The sequence below is a fragment of the Canis lupus genome, chromosome 28 (assembly GCF_011100685.1).
Source record: "Canis lupus familiaris isolate Mischka breed German Shepherd chromosome 28, alternate assembly UU_Cfam_GSD_1.0, whole genome shotgun sequence".
Taxonomy (NCBI): Eukaryota; Metazoa; Chordata; class Mammalia; order Carnivora; family Canidae; genus Canis; species Canis lupus.
In genome coordinates, this window is record NC_049249.1 from 36674228 (window position 1) to 36694551 (window position 20324).

A 20324-nucleotide genomic window follows, 5' to 3' on the forward strand; every position below is an offset into this window, starting at 1 on the left:
TTTTCTGATTTCCCATTTTATTTCTTTAAACCATTAGTTATTCAGGAGTATGCTTTTTAATTTCCTCTGTTGGTGAGTTTTCCAATTGTCCTTCTGTTTCTGGTTTCTGATTTCATTCCACTGTAGTCAGAAAAGATACTTGGTATGATTTCAGTCTGCTTAAATTTGTTAAGAATTGTTTTATGACCTATGATGTGACATATCTTGAGGAACGCTCCACGTGGCCTTGAGAAAAATGTTATTCTATTGCTTCTGAGTAGAATGTTCTATCTGTCTATTAGGTCCATTTGGTCTATCATGTCACCTTCATCAGTAAATATAAACAACCCAACTTTACACCTCAAGGAACTAGAAAAAGCACAAAGCCTAAAGTCAGCAGAAGGAAGGAAATAATAAAGATTAAGAGCAGAAATAAATGAAATGGAGGATTAAAAAAAAACAATAGAAAAATCTAACACAATTAGAGTTGGTTTTTTGAAAAGATAAACAAAGTTGACCAACCTCTAGCTAGATTAACTAGGAAAAGAGGAGACCTAAATAAATAAAATCAGAAATGAAAGCAGAACCTTTACCACTGATACCACAGAAATAAAAAGGATTGAAAGAGAATACTATTAATAATTATATGTCAATCAACCTAGAAGAAACAGACAAATTTCTAGAAATATGCAGCCTACCAAGACTGGATTATGATAAAGAAAATTTGAACAGACAGATGACAAGTAATCAGCAATCAAAAACTTCCCAACAAAGAAAAGCCCAGGAGCAGATAGCTTCAATGATGAATTCTAGCCAACATTTAAAGAAAAATTAATGCCAATCTTTCTCAGACTCTTCCAAAACATTGAAGAGAAGGGAACACTTCCAAACTCATTTTATAAGGCAAGCTTTCCCTGATATCAAAGCCAGATAAAGACACTACGAGAAAAGAAAACTGTGCAGCCTGGGTGGCTCAGCGGTGTAGCGCCTGCCTTCAGCCCAGGGCATGGTCCTGGAGACCCGAGATCGAGTCCCGTGTCGGGCTCCTTGCACAGAGCCTGCTTCTCCCTCTGCCTGTGTCTCTGCCTCTCTCTCTCTCTCTCTCTCTCTCTGTTTCTTTCATGAATAAATAAATAAATTAAATCCTAAAAAAAAGAAAAGAAAACTATAGCCTACTGTCTTTGATTAACATAGATGTAAATCTCCTCAAGAAAATCCCAGCAAACTAAATTCAATAGTATATTGGTAGGATCATACCCCATGATCAAGTAGGATTTATCCCTGGGATGCAAGGATGGTTCAACATACACAGATTAACAAAAGTGATGTACTACATTAACAAATTAAAGTATAAAAGTCATAGAATTTTTTCAGTAGATACAGAAAAAGCATTTGATGAAATTTAATACTTCATGTTAAAAACAACAGACTAAGTATAGAAGTAATATACTTTAATATAATAAAGGCCACATATGACAAACCCAAAGCCAAGATACTCAGGGGTGAGGAACTGAAAGCTTTTCCTGTCAGATCTGGAAGACAAGGGAGCCCATTTTCACCACTCCTATTCAGCATAGTACCAGAAATCCGAGCCAGAACAATTAGGCAAGAAAAAACAGTGAAAGCCACCTAGATCACAAAGGAAGAAGTGAAATTATGTTTCCAGAAGACATGATCTTTTATTTAGAAAACTCTGAAGACTCCATCAAAAATGCTAGTAGAACTAACAGATTAAGAAAGTTGCAGGATACAGAACAAACATATCAGTTCATATCAGTTCATCAGTTGCTGGGACACCCGGGTGGCTCAGTGGTTGAGCATCTGCCTTTGGCTCAGGTCGTGATCCCAGTGTCCTTCAGGCTCCCTGCAGGGAGCCTCCTTCTCCCTCTGTCTATGTCTTTGTCTCTCTCTCTCTGTCTCTCATGAATTAATAAAATATTTTAAAAAATAAAAATAAAAATCAGTTGCATTTCTATATACTAAGAACTATCTGAAAAGGAAATTAAGAAAACAATCCCATTTCCAGTAGTGTCAAAATGAATAAAATACTTAAAATTCAACTTACACAAGGAGGTGAAAGACCTGAGCAGTGAAGGGTACAAAAAAAATGATGACAGATTAAGGAAGTAACAAATAAATATAAAGACACCTCATCTTTATAGAGGAATACTGATATTGTTCAAATGTCCGTATTGCCCAAAGCCTGTAGGTTCAATGCTATCGACATCAAAATCCATTTTTCACAGACATTGAAAAAATAATTCTAAAATTCATATGGAACCACAGAAGACCCAAAGTTGCCAAAAGTCCTGACAAAGAACAAAATAGGAGGCATCATAGTTTCTGACTCTGAAATATATTACAAAGCTACAAGAATGAAAGCAGTATTTAGTACTGGCATAAAGGCAGACATAGAGACCAAGGGAACAGAGCAGAGAGCCCAGAAATAAGCCCACACATATTCAGCCAATTGATATTAGACAAGAGAGCCAAGAATACACAATGGGGAAAGGATCGCCACTTTAATAAATGCTGTTGTGAAAACTGGATATCCACATGCAAAAGAATGAAACTGGATCCTGTCTTACATCATATCCCCAAACCAACTCATACTGGACTAATAATAAAGACTTAAACTTAAGACCCCTGATCCTCAAAACTCTAAAAGTAGCCATAGGAGAAAAGCTTCTTGATATTGATCTTGGCAATGATTTCTTGGAAATGACAGCAAAAGCAGAGGCAAAAATAGATAAGTAGGACTTTATCAAATTAAAAAGGTCCCGCACAGTAAAGGAAACAATCAAGAAAATGAAAGACAGCCTGTGGAATGGGAGAAAACGTGCAAACCGTCTATCTGCTAAGGGGTTCATTTTCAAAATGTAGAAAGAGATCCTACAACTCAATAGCAAAAAACCAACCAATTAAAAAAGGGCAAAAGACTTGAATGGACATTTCTCCAAGGAAGAATTACAAATGGCCAATAGGTTTATGAAAAGATAGGCAACATCGCTGACCATCAGGGAAATGCAAATCAAAACCACAATGAGATGTCCCATCACACCCATTAGGATGGCTATTATGAAAAAAATAAAACCTACTGAGTGTCAGCCAGGGTGCACGGAAGTTTGAACACTTGCGCAGCGTTGGTGGGAATGTAAGGTGAAGCATGTGGAAAACAGCATGGAGGTTTCTCAAAAAATTAAAAATAGAATTACCATATGATCCAGCCATCTCCCGTCTGGGTATACATCCGGATGAATTGAAATCAGAGTCTTGATGAGGTATCTGCACTCCCATGTTCATTGCAGCATTATTCACAATAGCCATGATATGGAAGCAACCTAAATGCCCATGGATGGATCGGTGGGTGGATGGATAAAGAAAATGTGGTATATGTATATTCAATGGAAGATTATTCAGCTTTATTTAAAAAAAAGAATATCTTGCCAAATGCAAAAACATGGAGAACATTATGCTAAGTTTATAAAATAAGCCCGTCACAGAAGGAGAAATACTGCATGATTCCACTTATATGAGGTTTCTAAAGAGTCAAACACACAGAACCCTAGAATAGAATGGTGGTTGCCAAGGGCAGAGGGGAAGGGGGAGGAGGAAATGGGGAGGTATTGGTCAAAGGGTACAAACTTCCAGCTAGGCAAGATGAATGAGTCCTAGAGATCTGCTGTACAGCGTAATACAGGTGACATTAACAATACTGTGTCCCACATTTAAAAATGTGGTTAAGAGGGTAGATCTCATCTTAAGTGTTCTTACCATGATAAGCAATAAAAAGAAAAAAGAATATAATTAATAAATAAAAACTTAAGATTTTTTATTTATGAGAGAGAGAGAGAGTGAGAACATGGAAGGGTCAGAGGAAGAGGCTCGATCCCAGGACCCCGGGATCATGACCTGAGCTGAAGGCAGACACTTAACCAACTGAGACACCCAAGCACCCCAATAAAATTTTATTAATTAAAATAACATGGAATTCTCTATGAAAGTGTTAGTCCTTATGCCATGTAATTCTGTTAGGTAAACTCCTTGAATAAGGAACTGATCACGGGGCATCCTATCACCATCCTGAGTGGGTCCCCTATGACCCTGCGTCTCTCCCAGTGGAGATTAAGCTCTTCCTGGCACCTGTTCTCCACTGTCAGCTTGCTTTGTGCAGAGGCATCCAGGCACCTTTCTTGAGCGTCATGGAGGGTTCTGTGCAAGACTTCAGTGATATTTCCTGCCTGAGCCACCTGGGCCCGGCTTCTTTTGCTTAGATTGGTACCTGAAGCCTATAGTGGCCACAGAGGGCCTCTGCTCCCCCCTCCCGCCTCTCCCCAGTGACTCTGTTCCCCTCTCCAAGTAGACACCTGTCTACTTCTCTCTGCTTACCACACAGCACGCAGGTTAAATGTGTTCCCCGAGGGCCAGAGCACGTTAGCTGCATCCCACTGTGCTCAGTTCTTGAATAGATTCCTGCTCTCTGTGTAGTGACCAGAGACCTTGGCTAGAAAGATGCCCTGGTGCATCTATATTCCTTGGGAAGAATGAAACAGGGTGATGAAAACTGAACATGGTTTTCCCTGGTGGGGAACTGGACTTCATCACCCTCCCGAGGACCCTTCCAGCAGCCAGGGGTGGGGTTTGGGGGGACCACACCTGCAGTCCGGCTCTGCGGTCAGCAAGTTCTTGGCAGCTTGTTTTCAGCCCGAGCAGATTTTCTCACAGCGGGATTGATGCCTAATCCTTCTTGAGTTCCTGGATGTCAGCAAACCTGTGTAAAGGAGGGGCTCTGGCACACCTTTAGGGAGAGTTAGGATTTCCGAATAGCCTTTGTCCATCTGTTTATATGAAGCATGGAATCTTTTTCGAGTAGCTATTACACGAAAAATAAATGCAAAAAGCTCAGGGGAAAAACACTGTAAGATATTCTATGGATAATACTAATAACATAGAAATTAAGAAGTGTGGTTTAACGTGAGGCACAAGCTGGATTTTCAGGAGTAAAAATCCAGCATAGAAGCTTCCAGGTGATGATGAAGAGTTGGTTAGAATGGCTCTGTCTACTTTTATGCTCTCCATGGATGTAGGAGCTGCATCTGGAATGCTGTTCTGGTCTCAGGCACTTTATCGTCAAGGGACCCAATGATCCTTAAGGGTCATTGCAAGCGACTTTCCCACAGCAGCTTAGATGCCCAGAATCTGAGTTACGGCTCCAGGCTGTCAATGGGCTTCCTGCATCTCCAGCACTGAGCCTTCCGGGGGCTGCTCTGTGCTGGGTCTTCCTGCTGCCCCAGGGGAGAGAGGAGGAGCCCTGGCTCCAAGTGAAGAGATTTGAATCCTACTAGAGTTTTCTTCCTCTCTTGCCTCTGCCTGGCTGCGTGGCCTCCCGCATGACCCCGTCTTTCTGGGATTCCATCAGTTTTCCAGGCTGTAAGATAAAGAGGTTGGACTCAAGTTTTCAAGAGCCTTCCAATCCTGACGCTCCATAATTCTTTATATATGTATGATGATCTCAGTAATGAAATGCCAAGGCTTCTAGAACAGGGAGGAGGGCCATTCATGATTCATTTTAATTGATCATGGTCTGACAGATGCATTTGTCATTTGCCCTAGTAGGCCAGACACTGCAGGCTTCACGCCAGGAGAGGACCAAATACAGCCCCATCCAGGACAGAACAAGGCAGAGAGGGATTGTCAGAGAATGGTGTGGAGGGACTGCTCTCTGCTGTACGAGGGGGACTCTAGGGCTCTTCTAGGTCCCAGCACCCTCCGGGCCGGTGCTGGGGGCTCCGCCTGGCACCCCTCTGCTCAAGAGCCCCTCCAGGCAGTCTCCCACACACGGCCCTTCCTAAGAGAATGGCAGCACCTTCTTGTAAGTTGTTCAGTTTCACCTCTCAAGGACAAAGTGGGAATTGTGTGTCTCCCCCCAAAGGAGAATTTTAGGTATGATTTCAAATGACAATACTTCGTTCTGAAATGCCTTAATAATTTGTACATCATTTAGGGTAAGTAGAGGCATCCACCTTGGCAGATATTCAGACTGATGATTAGCGTATTAAAGTGGTTTTAAAATAAATAAATGCATAAAATGGTTTTTCCTTGCTTGATAAACAGTTGCTGCCCCACGTCGGCCCACTCTGTCCCCTTAGCGCTCCCCAGAACCCTCCCCTCCTCTGTGAGGTCACTGTCTGCCATGGAAGGAGGCTGCAAAAGTCAGCTCTAGCCAGGACTGGCCTGACTGATGGGCTCTCCTGCCTTTTTGGCTTTTCTTCCTTTCTATAAAAATTATGTTCCTGGTCACTGCCTTAGTCTCTGAGGCTGACATCTTGAGAAACTGGCCCCATTTCCACGATTGCTGCAAAGGAAGGTACAATGGGCCTGGGGTAATGTGAGCTGCTTCGTGATGCCACCTCCAGGCCCTGGGAAGGCTCCACCTTCTGAGGATGCACTCTTAGGTGTAAATCAGATCTTTAAAGCTGTTTTGGAGCCGTTGGTTCCCTCGACATTATCTGTCATTATGCTCCAAATAGGCTGAGTCAAGCGGGAGATCTTTGATTTGCAACGTCAAGGATGCAGTTAGGAGAGCAAATGTCCCATTGCATCCTGGCAGTTGCTGATTTGAATACGGTGATTAATGCAGAAGATCTGTGTTCTGCAGCGTTTCAGCCAGGACTATCGACTGGCCCGAGCCGCGGCCAAGAGGTCAAATGTAAGCCATGACCTTGGTCAGTTCAAGGTATGAATCTGTTTACGGCAAGAAATAACCACCAACCAGCATGCTTGGGTTCCTTGCTTGTAAAATAATTAAGTCATTTTTGAAAATTAAAAACCTATAATAAAAGTATCTGCCCCAAGCAGCCCCTTGAAACAGCTAAGAATGGCTCAACGGGGTCACCTCAGGCTGCCTGGCTCTTTGCTGCTGTGAATCTCAGGTGTTGGAGCCTGCCACGAGTGCCATTGCCAAGGCCACCACTCTAGAAGTTTATGACAGCACATCTCAGTGCCCTAAAATGTACACAACCTATTTCTACTCGGCTTTTTTTTTGTTTTGTTTTGTTTTAATGGGCTCAGGTTGGTGGGAACATATTGGCAGGTTGATCCAGCCAGCTCTGCCAACAAAATAAGAATGGAACTCAGGTATATTTATCATCTCACAATTAGTCACCTATCACTCGATCAGACCTTGAGCCTGTCAAAAGGTCACAAATAACAGAGGTAAAAACCAATGAATCACTGGAGTAGTAATTGTGCACATACCAAGAAGACAATTTGCAGGCCTAGAGCACTCAAACCAATACGTGGAAGGAGGCTTAGGGGTATTATCGTTATGAAGCAGCTTATATCGTGAGAAAGCAGTGACTGCTTATGACTTACAACATTAGTGAGTGCTTATAATTTTAGAATTCTCTTCAATGAGAGGGAATTGGTTAGTGGTTTGGAAAATGTTTCTGTTTTTGTTTTTTGCTAACGATTTCCAGGGGCATAAGCAAGAAGTGACCCAGGTCAAGTTAGCCTTGCAAAAGAAGCTAAATTAAGCCTCGCTTGTAGGACTAAACTGGTTTTGTCTGCTCAGAGAATTTTCAACGCTGATCTCCATTTGGTTTTTATTTTAACAAGCCGAATGTTCCACGAGACTCTTTCTTCCCTGAGTCTTTCCAATAATATGTGTGCTACGGTGAGATGAGTGTCTCTGGATCTCCCCTCCACGAGGTCTTTCTGCTCGATTTAATGCAAGTGCAAGCACGGCGTTGCCCCATGGGACATAGCAGCATGTTTTCCCCCTCCCAAACCTGTCACATTTTGAGTCCAAAAGGAGAAATCAAAAGCTCACTCTCTCAAAAAAAAAAAAAAAAAAAAAAAAAAAACAAGGGGGGAGGGGAATGTGCTTCTTTCCCAAGCTCTTCAGTTATTTATCAAAGCGCACTCCGTGAACCAGCCGCCAGAGCACCTGCTCTCACCTTGGCCTGCGCCGCCTCCACTTGCATTTTGTTTGTGACACACGGCATGTCGGCCAGCGTGGCGCAGACAGTCCCGCCAGAGCCAGCGTGCTCACAGCAAGATGTTTATCGGCCAGGTTTTGTCTGGAATAGTTTTCATCCATGGTGTCCCTTTGTGGATGATTTTGAGGACTGGACAAATTATGTGCTTTCATTAAAAGCCACATATGTAAGGCCTCCTCAGTTTGACTGGATGAAGGGCATTTTTGCTTGGTCTACCTGTGTGTATGTGGAGATTTTCCTGGAGTAAGAATGGGTTTAATGTCCTGGATCATTGGACCCTCGTGACTGCAGAGATCATCCTAACACCCAGGGGAGGCAAGAGAGCACAGCCCAGTGTTTGGAGGGGACGAGACAGCTCCTTGTTTTATAACTAGGAGAAAGACTCTCGGTGGGTTTTAAAGAATTTGGGAGTTGTAAACTAGGAGATTGGCAAGGTGACCGGAGGTAAAGTATTCTTATTGTGACCTGATAATTAGCTTGTTCTTCCTTTGTCTCAAAAGGGGAAAAAAAAGTGCATCCTTCTTTTCTTGAAGTCTACACTGCAAGAGTCACCTTGATACTCATTGATTCCAAACCTGAGTTCATCATTAAATTTGAGCAAGATATGCTCCAGGGGAAATCCATAATGCAAATGCAAAAAAAAAAAAAAGGGGGGGGGGAAACAAGAAACTAAAGACGATTACTAGAGAACACACAGGCGTTGCTTACCTTGAGGACCATTTGTTTGCAGAGGTTAAATCCCCAGGGATGTCACTATAGGTAAAGCTTAATGATGGCCCCTGGCCAGGTTTCTGTATTCATGGAAGGTCAATAATCAAAGATTAGAAAACCATCATTCTTATAACCTATTTTTCCAAGCCTTGCATCTACGGCCACTTGCGCCTGTCTTAAATGCTCCTCCCAGCTTGGAACAGTAAAATCTGTCAGTGACAGACAGAGCACTCTGTGACACCCAAATTGTGTTGATGAACGACTTGGTGTCACTATCATCTGTTTTCTGAAACATTGGCTCTGACATTTTTTAGGCATAATACAAGAAAAGTGTCACCTGAGAGACTGAATATAATAGCATTTTTAAGAGAATGCTTTGCCACAGTTACATGCCTATCAGAGACATTAAGCATTTGGGGAAGTGATGAAAATCACATTATTATAGCTGTATTCAAAATACTATGTATTTAGTAAAAATTGAAAGTAAGATTTTCGTTATATTCAGATTCCTTAGTGAAGGTTACATTTTGCATGTGTGTCCACTTAATATAAATTTTAGAAATCTATTAAGTTTATTATGAGGGTTACGTACCTCGTTAAATCTGGTCATTTGTAACAGCCAAGTTTGTTTTATGGTTCTTTTTATAGAAATTTGTATTCACTGAGTAATAAAGATAAAAAAAAAACCTAAATTCTTTAGAGGATCCATTCTATTTTCTGATTGTATAGAAATATGAGTAAGATTGATTAACTCTGGATAAATTGCTAGTGTTAATAACAAAATGTCACAAATGAGGTATCAGGTATTCTGTCTCCCAGCCCCGCTACAGAGCCCCGCTCATGTCCTTGATTCATGTGATATAATTGTCTATTTGTGAAATGGTATTTATCTTATATAACAGATAAGTCATGACTACAGGTATTACATCATATGGATACTGTAATAACTTCCCTTACAACATTTAGAATACAGTCCACTTTTTTTTTTTTACAGTCCACTTTTTATATGAAAGGCTGGACACATTCAAAATGTCTGTGGTTGAGAAATGGATACATGTCCCCAATATCCGAGCATTCAAATTACACTGATCTGTGCTGTTTTGTTTGGTCCATCGAAGCTCATTTTAGAATCCTTTCTCTTAAAAAATAAAAATTTTCTGAATAATGCCTTTCTATATTTAAGGTCAACACAAGATAAAGTTCATTCCAGAAATGGTCGGCCCGATATTAGAAATGACGCTAATACCTGAGACTGAACTGCGCAAAGCCACCATCCCTATCTTCTTTGACATGATGCAGTGTGAATTCCATTCCACGCGAAGCTTCCAGATGGTAAGGGCGAAGTAGGTGTGTGGTAAGTGGCTTGGGGAGAAGGCACTCGAGCTTGAAAACCTTGGAAAAGACTTATAAATGGCTCTGGAGTTAAGGGTGTTGAAAAACATGAAAAGCGTAATTTCCTACAGTTTAAAAGAGAAAAACCCTGGGCTTCCCTTCTTGAAGAAGCCCATCATCCTTTGCCTCATCTTTTGGAGGAAGTATTACAGATTATTATTGGCTTTTACTTACTTATTTTTATCTGGATTTACTTACACATTAAACCCTGAATAAAAGTCTCTTTCCCTCCTTCCTTGATCTGTACCCTCAGAATGTTTAACCAGTTGTGACCACGTCCTCGCAGACTGGCTGCTTCCTGCCGACGTATTATTTTCAAGTCAAAAGTCTTTGCTCTTCCTCTTTCATATGCATCTTGGTCCTTTTCAGTGGGACTCATAAGAACTCCTTGAAGAGAGTCTGTGTAAAATGCTCAGGATATACTGTATCAGTAGGGAAGACAAAATCTGAATATATATGTTGGAGGATTGACAAAATCTCCTTCCCTGAATTCTATGAAAATAAGTGTGGTGTTTACATATTGACTTTGGGGACATGTGCACAAACATACAAAGGCTTTCTCCTCAATGGGCCGCTGGGTTGGCTAGGATGCTTTGCAGAAGGCATGGAGAGAACCCAAATGGTAGTGGGTCCACCACATTGAAAGCAACCTTTGCTTAAATATTATAATAATTCAAGTGACTAAGTATCTCTTTCACAGAGAGTTTTGTAGAATTTTAAGAAAAATTCCTCTATTGGAAGGAAACCAAAACTGTATCAGGTAGCATGATCGTAGTGGGATCTAATATTCAAAGAGCAGATTTTCCTTCCCAACCTTTATCCTTTTCAGTTCGTAGGTTTTAAATAGTTTATAGATTCCTACTGGTCAGTCTTCATTATGATGGCACGAAGGTGGTAGCCAAGAAGAACAATTTTGCTACTTGCTGGAGCCAAAAACAGATCCAAAGCCAAAAGAACTTGCACTCTGTTGAGTACCAGTTGAGTTTGCACACGAAGTCAGGTAGTAGACCATGACTCCCGACTTAGCCTGGAACGACCTGGATCTCCAGCAAATGAGTGAACGTCTTTAGTCTTCGATTCAGAGCTGTAATAGTGGTATAGAATGGAATCTACTCCAGAGGGATGTTGTGAGAGGTGAACAAAATAAACTTGTGAAGACCGACTGCCTGGCTGCCCACCTACCCACCTGTCCACCCTCCCTCCCTTCCTTTGCTTCTCCCTTCCTCTCTCTCTCTCTCTCTCTCTCTGCACAGGGGAAGGGGGCTTCCTTACACTTCTTTTATTTATAAAATTAAAGAGATTGTTTTAAAAGAACAGCTGTTTTTATTCACCCTGGTTTACAATCAGCCTTTGTACACATGTAATGTAATGTTGTAAACATTGTCCAAATTTTTTTGGTTCTTTTTGTTTGGCAGTCTATCACAGACATCTTTCTTGATTACAACGTAGTAACCATGATTTTTGTGATGGCATAACATTTCATAAACTGAAATGGGTAATCTTCTCCTACCCATCCCTTTAGCTGAGCATTTAGGTGGTTTGCACATTCTCACTACTATGAGTAAATGCGCAGTGAACACATGCATGCATATAGCTTGAGTTTCTTTTGAAAGTTTTCCTGGTATGCATTCTCAAAAATGGAATTGCCGATTCAAAATATTTTTGTAAGTTTTGACATCACCATTTTTTTTTTTAATATATCTTTGTTGTAAGATTTGACCCATCTCACTGCCACGGGCACTAAATTATGGTCTGATCTCATTGCCAACTCACCACAACTAGGAATTGTCATTTAAAATGCCTTTTCCTAGGCTGAAAATACATCTGATTTTTTGAACTTTATTTGAACTCAGCCCCAGACAAGGACCTTATGAAAAAATGCTATTAAAGAATCAGGTAGTGGTGCCTGGTGGCTCAGTCAGTTAAGTGTCTGACTCCTGATTTTGGCTCAGGTCATGATCTCAGGGTCATAAGATTGAGCCCTGTTTTGGGCTCCACACTGAGCAGGGAGTCTGTTTGAGAGCCTCTCTCCTCCCTCTCCCCGCACCTCCCCGGCATGCACTTCCTGGGTCTCTCTCTCAAATAAATAAATCATATAAAAAGAATCAGGTAAAGGAGAAAAATGCATTTATGTGAATAAATGTTATGAGCCCAGGAAACTAAGATCAAAGCCCTTTAAAACACTGTGTCATTTGTCATTCTTTGAAGCTGACTTTGTTCAGGTCAAAATAAGGTCGAGCAATTGGAACTAGGACAAGGGCGTGAATGAGAATTTGGTCCTGAATTGTTCCTCTTCTTCCTTCCATTCTTGTGGTTCTGATTCCTGCAGCTTTAAAACATCTTACACAGTCTTCTGTAGAAGTGCTTCATTTTCACCAATTCACAGGGTCTCTGGTTTGTCAATAAATGGCACAAAGTTAACGGAGAGTCATGGTGTTTCTACCTTCATTCTCAACAGTGACCCCCGCCCCCCCGCGGTAGGTTCAAAAACGGTCTTATATCAGGACACCTCTTTCCAGAAAACCGAACTGTTTGAGGAATATCGAGAATTAGTTAACACATATTTAATTCTATTTCACGTCCTTAAATCATATCTTGCTTGGATATAGGTAAATAAAAGCATAAACATAAAGACTAGGTCCACAAAACCCATGGTCAGGCCAAGCATGGCCAGCTACTTGGATTTTTTGGTCAATAATCATTGACCCTTTGATCATCTGTGTTGTCATCTGCTTTTACCTTCAAAGACAAGCGGTAGGACGCACCAAAGGTTTTTAAAATAAAAGCAGAAAAACTAAAACTTGTGGGGCAAAGAAAAACCCTCTTTGCTCTATTAATCTGTTCTTGTGACCTCGGAGAAAGATCAATCTCCTTTTCTCTTGCGATATCTCAATTTATTTTTTCTCTTGGTCTGTCTCAGCCTCCCAGGTGGAATGTCACACAGAGTGTCATGCTTCCTAGACCTGCTGCTTCCCTGTCATCCCCATTTTTGCCAGGCTCTTTGTCATTTGGTTTGATAGATGCAGGTTTACAGTGCCCTTCTCTTTGTTTGCTCTTCTGGCCTCCATGATGGGTTGCAGTGACTTGTCTACCCTTCCTCTGTCTCTTACCTAGCATCTAGCTGCTTCTCTTGGGCCCTAGTCCAGGGCTCTACTGGACCACAGCATCTGTCTCTTGACTTGTTATATCTTTACTAACTCTTTCCTAGTCTCAAGTCATCTCTCACCTTCTACAGGCTGCTGTTTCTGAAGCACAGGGCATGCCCTCTGTCCTTGGTGGTGTTAGTCCTGTTGCAGCGAGTATGCATGTGCACTGAACAGCAGGGCACAGACAACCCTGCCTCCATCCCAGAGAGCCTCCAGGTTGGGGCTGGCTGGCTGCTGTTTAACTAATCCGCCACCAATCCAATTACCTAACCTTATTAGTCACATCAACAAGGGCTTAAATTGGCTTCACTTTTATAGCAGCTGTGCAAACCTAATGAAGTGAAGGGAAGACATTAGGGTTTTTCATTTTTCCAAAACATTCACGTTTTGAACCTATGATGTAGTTTTTTTTTTTGTTTGTTTGTTTTAAATGTGCTGTGTCTTCCTGAGTGGGGCTGTTACTGTGCTGTTTGTGAAATATGTGTCATGTCTGGGCAGTAGTATGCTCTTGAGGCTGGAGTGGAGAGCGAACCCTCTGGATTCAGAAGAAAAACCTGCCATTTTGCTGAAGATTAAACTGCATCAAACCATTATTGGAATTTCAGAAGCAGGTATTACAGATTGGCTTTTCTACAGTTCCACAGAGTTGCAGCTCCTGTGTTCTTCAGCTATAGTGGAGGGACTTGAATTCGAATGTTCTTACACATATATTTCCCCAAAGTCTACTTTTTTTCTGGTCTCTACTTTTGCAAGAAAGAGCATGAATCTTCATCTAAAAGAGCATGTCCAGGCAGCCCAGGTAGCTCAGCAGTTTAGTGCCGCCTTCTGCCCAGGGTGTGATCCTGGAGACCTGGGATCGAGTCCCATGTCGGGCTCCCTACAGGGAGCCTGCTTCTCCCTCTGCCTGTGTCTCTGCCTCTCTCCTCTCTCTCTCTCTCTCTCTCTCTCTCTGTTTCTCTCATGAATAAATAAATAAGATCTTTTAAAAAATAAATAAAAGAGCATGTCCTTGTCCTCATCCGTGGTGCTACTGGCCCTGCCTCTCCAGGGTCCAGGCTCACCTCACTAAATGGGCTCACCTCATTGTGGGATTGGGGGCATGGAGTTATGTTTCACATGTTCTGTCCTCCTGCTGGCCTGGGACACCCTTCCAGGGCTCCAAGCAGTGCCTTATGTCAGCCTGATACCATTTGTGCTGGGCAGATCCTCACAGGTTATGAAGAAGCCCTGCAAGGACCTGCTCGGTTCTCCTGGTTCTTCCATCCCTTTCTAAGAATCTTCTATCATGTGGATCCCGCATCTCTTCTCCTCTGTTGCCCCTTCTACTGACTCTCTCTTGTCCACTAGCCCTGAAGGACGCATTCTCTAGTCTCTCCCCTTGCAACCTGTCTTCTCAAGTCATCCCAAGAGTGTGTTCACTGTCCCCCGGGCTCACCCATCCCCACCCTGACCCATTCACAGAGGAACATGTTTACATTGAACTGGAGACTCAGGGATATCTTGACTTTTTTTTTTTTTTAAAGATTTTATTTATTTATTCATGAAAGACACAGAGAGGTAGGCAGAGACACAGGCAGAGGGATGCCCGATGTGGGACTTGATCCCAGGACCCCAGGATCACGCCTTGAAGGCAGATACTCAACCACTGAGCCACCCAGGCGTCCCATGACTTTTTTTCCACAGAGAGCTCCTTACCGGTGGCGATTTCAGGGTCTGCTCGGCTGGCATGCAGAGGTTTGGAGGCATCGGCGTCTTGGTGCCCCTTTCATCATCCCCGTGTCACTGACACCTCCACCCCCACATCAGTAACACTCTGAGTCTCAGCCTCACTGGATTTTGCTTCATAAAGAAAGTAAAGGTTCCCTCCTGGCACCTTTTTAAAGAATTCCATTTGTTATGTCCTTGGAAAAAAACAGAACTAACAGCTGAGAATTGCGGCAAATAACCGTTTGGGCTGTATACCATTAATAACAACGGAATGGAAAAGTCTCCACAGCAAAATGATATTTTCAATCATGGAGTTATTTTCTGTCATCTTTGCGAGGGGCAGTAAAATGCCCCACAACTTCCGGAAATTCCCATTTCATTGTAAGACTATTAGAACATGAGTAATCTTCACTTCTTCGACGTTTTTGAGGTCCTGTTTGAATAATCTCTGTCTACTGCCCATGGCTAAGGAAATAATCGAATAAGCCAAGTGGGTGTTGATGGCTTCTGCTACTTGGTGGGAGAGCCAGTACATTGTGTACTGTCCTAAGGATGTAGGTTTGGTGGTGATTTTATCCTGTTTAATTCTTTGGGATTATGTTTGTTTATTTTTATTTTCAGTTTCAAAATTGAATTTATTTATTTGCATTTATTGTTCTGGACCCTGAAAGGGAACACACAGCACAAGAACTGGGCTTTTATTTCATGGTGTCCCAGACCCAAGAGCCTGAAAGATCCATGGCAACTAACACTCTTGACTCTTAAGAGTTCTGATTGCATTGAATTCTATTCTTCAAATCCCTCCAGCAAAGAGATGCCCACATTCCAGTTATCTCTTTTAACCAAATTAAACAGGACTCACTCTGAGGGCATGTTCCTGGAGTCCAGTGTCATTGAATACAGCCCCAGAGTCACTTCTTGGTGTGTGTGGTGTGGAAATGAGGAGCAGCTATGTGTGTTTGAGGTGTCGACGGCCGGCCAGGCAGTGGACAGGTGCCCAGCCGTGGGGCTCCTGAGCTGTAGGTAGAAGCTTTAAGGTCAGCAAACAGCCTTCCTTTTGGACTTGGAAGATGTGGGGATTTTAGAATGTGAGATACGGGGTGCCGGAGATTAACTGTGTAATTAAGTTTACAGAGCAGTTAAGCAAGAGGAATGCAATATACATAAAAATATTAGTGTGTCTGAGCAGAGGGATTAAAGGTTGTGGCAGGCTGGGGAGAACTCAGTGACATTTAGGATGTCACCATGGGAGCCCCCAGCCCTGAGGGTTTGGGAGTGCCAGGCTGCTCCCTGCAGAGCCATGCCCTTTGTTCCTTGGTCCTGTTTTCCCTGTAAGTATAGTTCAGTTACATCTCCCCCCAACCCATCGTTTCGACACTAATGAGAAGGGACATGGTTTTGCAATCCTAATGGATTGGCCCAGTTCCTTCTAGAAATTCAGAAATTGAGAATCTGATTCCTTGGAGGTCTCTCATGAACCAGGGAGTGCTCTCAGATCATGATCCTACCCCCAGTGAGCACATTTTCTTGAAAAATAGGAGAAAGCAGAGCACCACTGGACAGAGTATTCACTAAGGCTTATTTGTAGAAAAGACAGAGAAGCACTTTTGCTGACGTCCATAGAAGACCATGTTCCTAGATTTCAGATTTCATACTGCCCTTGATAACCTCCAAGCACTTTATCGATGGGGTCAATTATCTGTGCAAACCTTTCCATCCTGGTCCAGCTCCCTTCCTTGCTCTGACGTAAGTTCAGATCTCTTGTATAAATGTGTTCCTCAGTGCCTGCAAAGTGCAGGTCTGGGTCCATACCTTTATAAATACATTATATCCAAAATGGTCAATCTAACTCCCAACAAAAATGATGCATTCCAAACCAAATAGAATTGGCTTTTGGATTATCCACTACTGAGATCCTTCACTCCATGATCCCTTAAATTGGAGCCAATAACCCGTGGTTAACTGTGGCGTCGAGTGGCGAAAGCAGTCATTCCTTTCAGAGTTAATTGAATTAACAACGCTGTCAGTTCACAGGGCTGTGAGCATAGCCCCCTGCTCCACCACATTTGGTTTTACAGCAACCTTCCAAAAAGTCCAAATTTATATGTGGACTCTGTTTCGTGTTCTTGGAGGGCTGCTGGTGTTGGATGCTTAGAGATGCTCTGTTCAGCACTTTAAGTTAGACACCCTGTGGATATTTTTGTAGTGATGCTGGTGATTCTGAAAAGAGAGGAAGTAGAATGATTTTGCTTATCACATGAGTGAGCCTCTGCCACCTTTTGAGCAACTCCGTAAAACCTTGCTAATTTTAACCTAAACATAGAGAACCCTGCTGCAAATTACCAGACCGCATGCATTTAAGTCAGATAATCCGCATAGTTTTTATAAAACCAGCTCTGCTCTATCAGCATATGGACTTTCTCCAGTTTATTTGGACAGGATCATTTAGTTCTGATGATGATAATGGTTCGTAGAACACTAACAAATTGATTCTAGTATATTCTGTGAAAACTAACGCAGACCCTGGAATGAGAAGCTAGCTGCAGGTCTGGGGTGCTGAATCCTTGCCGATAAACAGAATAGGGTTGCCAGGTGTTTGTGCAAATTACTTAGTTTAGAGGTTAGTAAAATTAGAATCAGCTGTGTTCTTCTGATCTACTTATCATTCATCCGCTCATTTTAGGAAACATTAAATTCATCAGTCAAAATTTGATAAGCAGCATACTTAAGGAGCTGGAGTTTCCTTAGTGCCCTTGTTTGTGACAGCTAGGTTTACGTAGAAGCAGAGAAAACATGCCATTTCCCTAAAGTAGACTCCCAAGTTCAAATACGCCTGATTAACTAGGGATGAGCGGTTGCAAATGGCTGTGTGTTTGCCCACGTTAGGATAAAGCATGTTCTTCTGCATTCTCTGTGCCTTCCTCATTGTATGCTCATTCAACATGTGTGGCATGCAGTCCTGTGTTTTAATTAAGTTGAGTCTTATTTTGTACCTCAGGTATTGGTTCCGAAAAATCAGCAGTCACCAAAGAGTTGCTCTATGGTGCTCCTATCATGGTTACCTTCTGAGAAATGGGACTGGCTCACAGCATCAATGTTTGGACTAATGGCAGCCGATCTCCTTGTTTTTGATTCCAAAAAGGCCCACCTTCTGCAGAATTCTTGACTGTAAAGAATAGAGTACAAGTGGGTTAGTATCAAAAGGTGGTTATTTTATAGAAGAGTCGCTGTCATGAGGCTTCAGGTAAAAACAATTAGATAAGTTATTTTTTCTTCTTCACTAGAGCTGCCTTTTTTTCTATGCCCCTAAAAATCCCTGAATTGTTCAGGCCAAATAGACTAAAATAGAGGGCGTCTGTTTGGGGAGGAGACAGTGGGGAAGATCAAGGAGAGAACTGTGCGATGTGCTGAGGTCCGGGTTCTGTGCTGTGGCCGAGTCCTTGATGTCAAGCAAGAATCAATACTCCTCTCGAGTCCTGTTTCAGCCTCCACTTCATCTGTAGTGTGATAAAATTGTGGCTCCAGGCAGCAAGTCCTGATCAAGGTCAGGCCGGTGTGTGCCTGTTTGAGGCTCCTCCCTGGGTCTCCCCAGACCCTTTGCCTTCTGCCTCACAGAGGCCACAGTCAGCGGCCTCTACAGCAGGAGCATCCTGAGTGCCCAGTGTGGACCAGGTGCCCCCAGTTCCTGTTGCCAGCCCTCAGATGAGTGTGTCCACCGCTTGGCTTACGTGGCCAAGAGCGTGTGCTGTGTCTCAGCAACCTGTTGGAACGTGCCTCTGCTGACATGCAAAACCCTCCCCAGCTCCAGTTTAGCACTAACTCCGCAGTGATTCATGTACACACAGCACGTTCATGCCATTACAACATCAGCACCACGCAGTGTCCTAGGAGAGACCCAGAGAGACCGAAGTTCTTGTTGTCGTGCTGCTTAAATAATTATAGGATCTCTGTAATAATGGGAAACTTGGGTGTTGTTGCCTGGGAAAGCATTGCCTGAGAATGTATGTATTTTAATGGGATCCTAGGGGCGCCTGGGTGGCTCAGTTAGCTAAGCGTCTTTCTTTGGCTCAGGTCATGATCCCAGGATCCTGGGATCAAGCCCCACGTTGGCCTCCCTGCTCGTTGGGGAGTCTGCTTCTCCCTCTCCTTCTACTCCTCCCTCCTGCTCCTGCTCTCTCTCACTCTCTCTCCTTTCAAATAAATAAATAAAATCTTTATAATAAAATAAAGGGATCCTAGAGATCCCTGCCTACATGCAGGGTGCACTTGCTTTCAGAACTCTGAATTTGGCTGTTGTTTCCCTCAATTCCTCCTATACCTGTCTTCTTTTGGTCTGGTGTGGTTGTCTCGCTCTGTGGGAACTAACTCTCTCACAGGCCTCCTTCCCTGGCCCAAGTCGATGGGTAATTTCAGGGCCCCTGCAACATGGTGGCCATCTATCCAGAATCCCATAGGGAGGTGGCCCTGAGTTCTGCTAGCCATGGGGGACTGGCAGCGAGGATGGGCACTCAGATCTGTCATTAGCAACGTAGTTATTTCCAGCCTGGGCAGCCCCTCTGAAAACAGTCTGGAGGTTTATACCTCTCCAGAATTTAGAGTTTTCGTGAAAACTCCAAGGGACAGGGCTTGGGTCCAACAGATAGTTCTAAGGATCCTTTCTTACTTGTATGCTCTGGAAATCTGATCAGAAGCTTTAGGGTATTCAGGAGAGACCTGGAGCTGGACTTTCTTGAGATGTCTGCTGGTCTTGCAGAGACACTGTCCCTCCTGGATTTTACAAGATTTTTTTCAACCAAAGTGAGATATTTCACTAGATCCGTCAAGAAACGGCAGTGAAGTGGCCCCTTGCATGTTTTGCGATTACAGAGAACTCTTTGCTGGCAAGTGCAATGCCATCTGTTCTTTTCCAGGAACTACTGAGCTATTTTAGATGTTACTTGTTCGTGGAGATGAAGTTTGAGACGCTTTTTCATGTTGCTCTTTGATTATTTTTCCTTCGGTTCCCTTGTCTTTCTTTCTCTGGCTCTTGCTCCTGCTATCAGAATATACATGTTTAGGCTCCATTAACCAGGGAGGGAAATGAAAGATTCCCCCCTGTGGCAGGGGATCATCGGACATCTCCAGGGATCCAGGGACGGCAACTCTTAAATGAAATCAGGCTCCAAAGGCTTTAGGTAGCCAACTATCTGATGATGATCTCTTACCAGTTTACGTACTATTGATGCTCAATCATAAAATGAAATATCCGCCATGCTGATTATTTACGCTTCCTGTGTTTAATTATAGTTTGAAAATGAGATCATCACCAAGCTGGATCACGAAGTGGAAGGAGGCAGAGGAGACGAACAGTACAAAGTGTTATTTGATAAAATGTAAGTGTTGATTAACA

At 42.8% G+C, this 20324-nt stretch overlaps 1 protein-coding gene across 2 annotated transcripts in view; it reads left to right on the forward strand.

The window, feature by feature from the left end:
* DOCK1 (dedicator of cytokinesis 1) overlaps window positions 1–20324 on the forward strand; it is a 493779-nt gene that overhangs the window by 408884 nt on the left and 64571 nt on the right. For both annotated transcript variants that reach the window (XM_038579104.1, XM_038579105.1), the window contains exons 33-34: window positions 9874–10022; window positions 20222–20307. In XM_038579104.1, the coding sequence (XP_038435032.1) occupies window positions 9874–10022; window positions 20222–20307 (235 nt within the window). The remainder of the gene's footprint in view (window positions 1–9873; window positions 10023–20221; window positions 20308–20324) is intronic.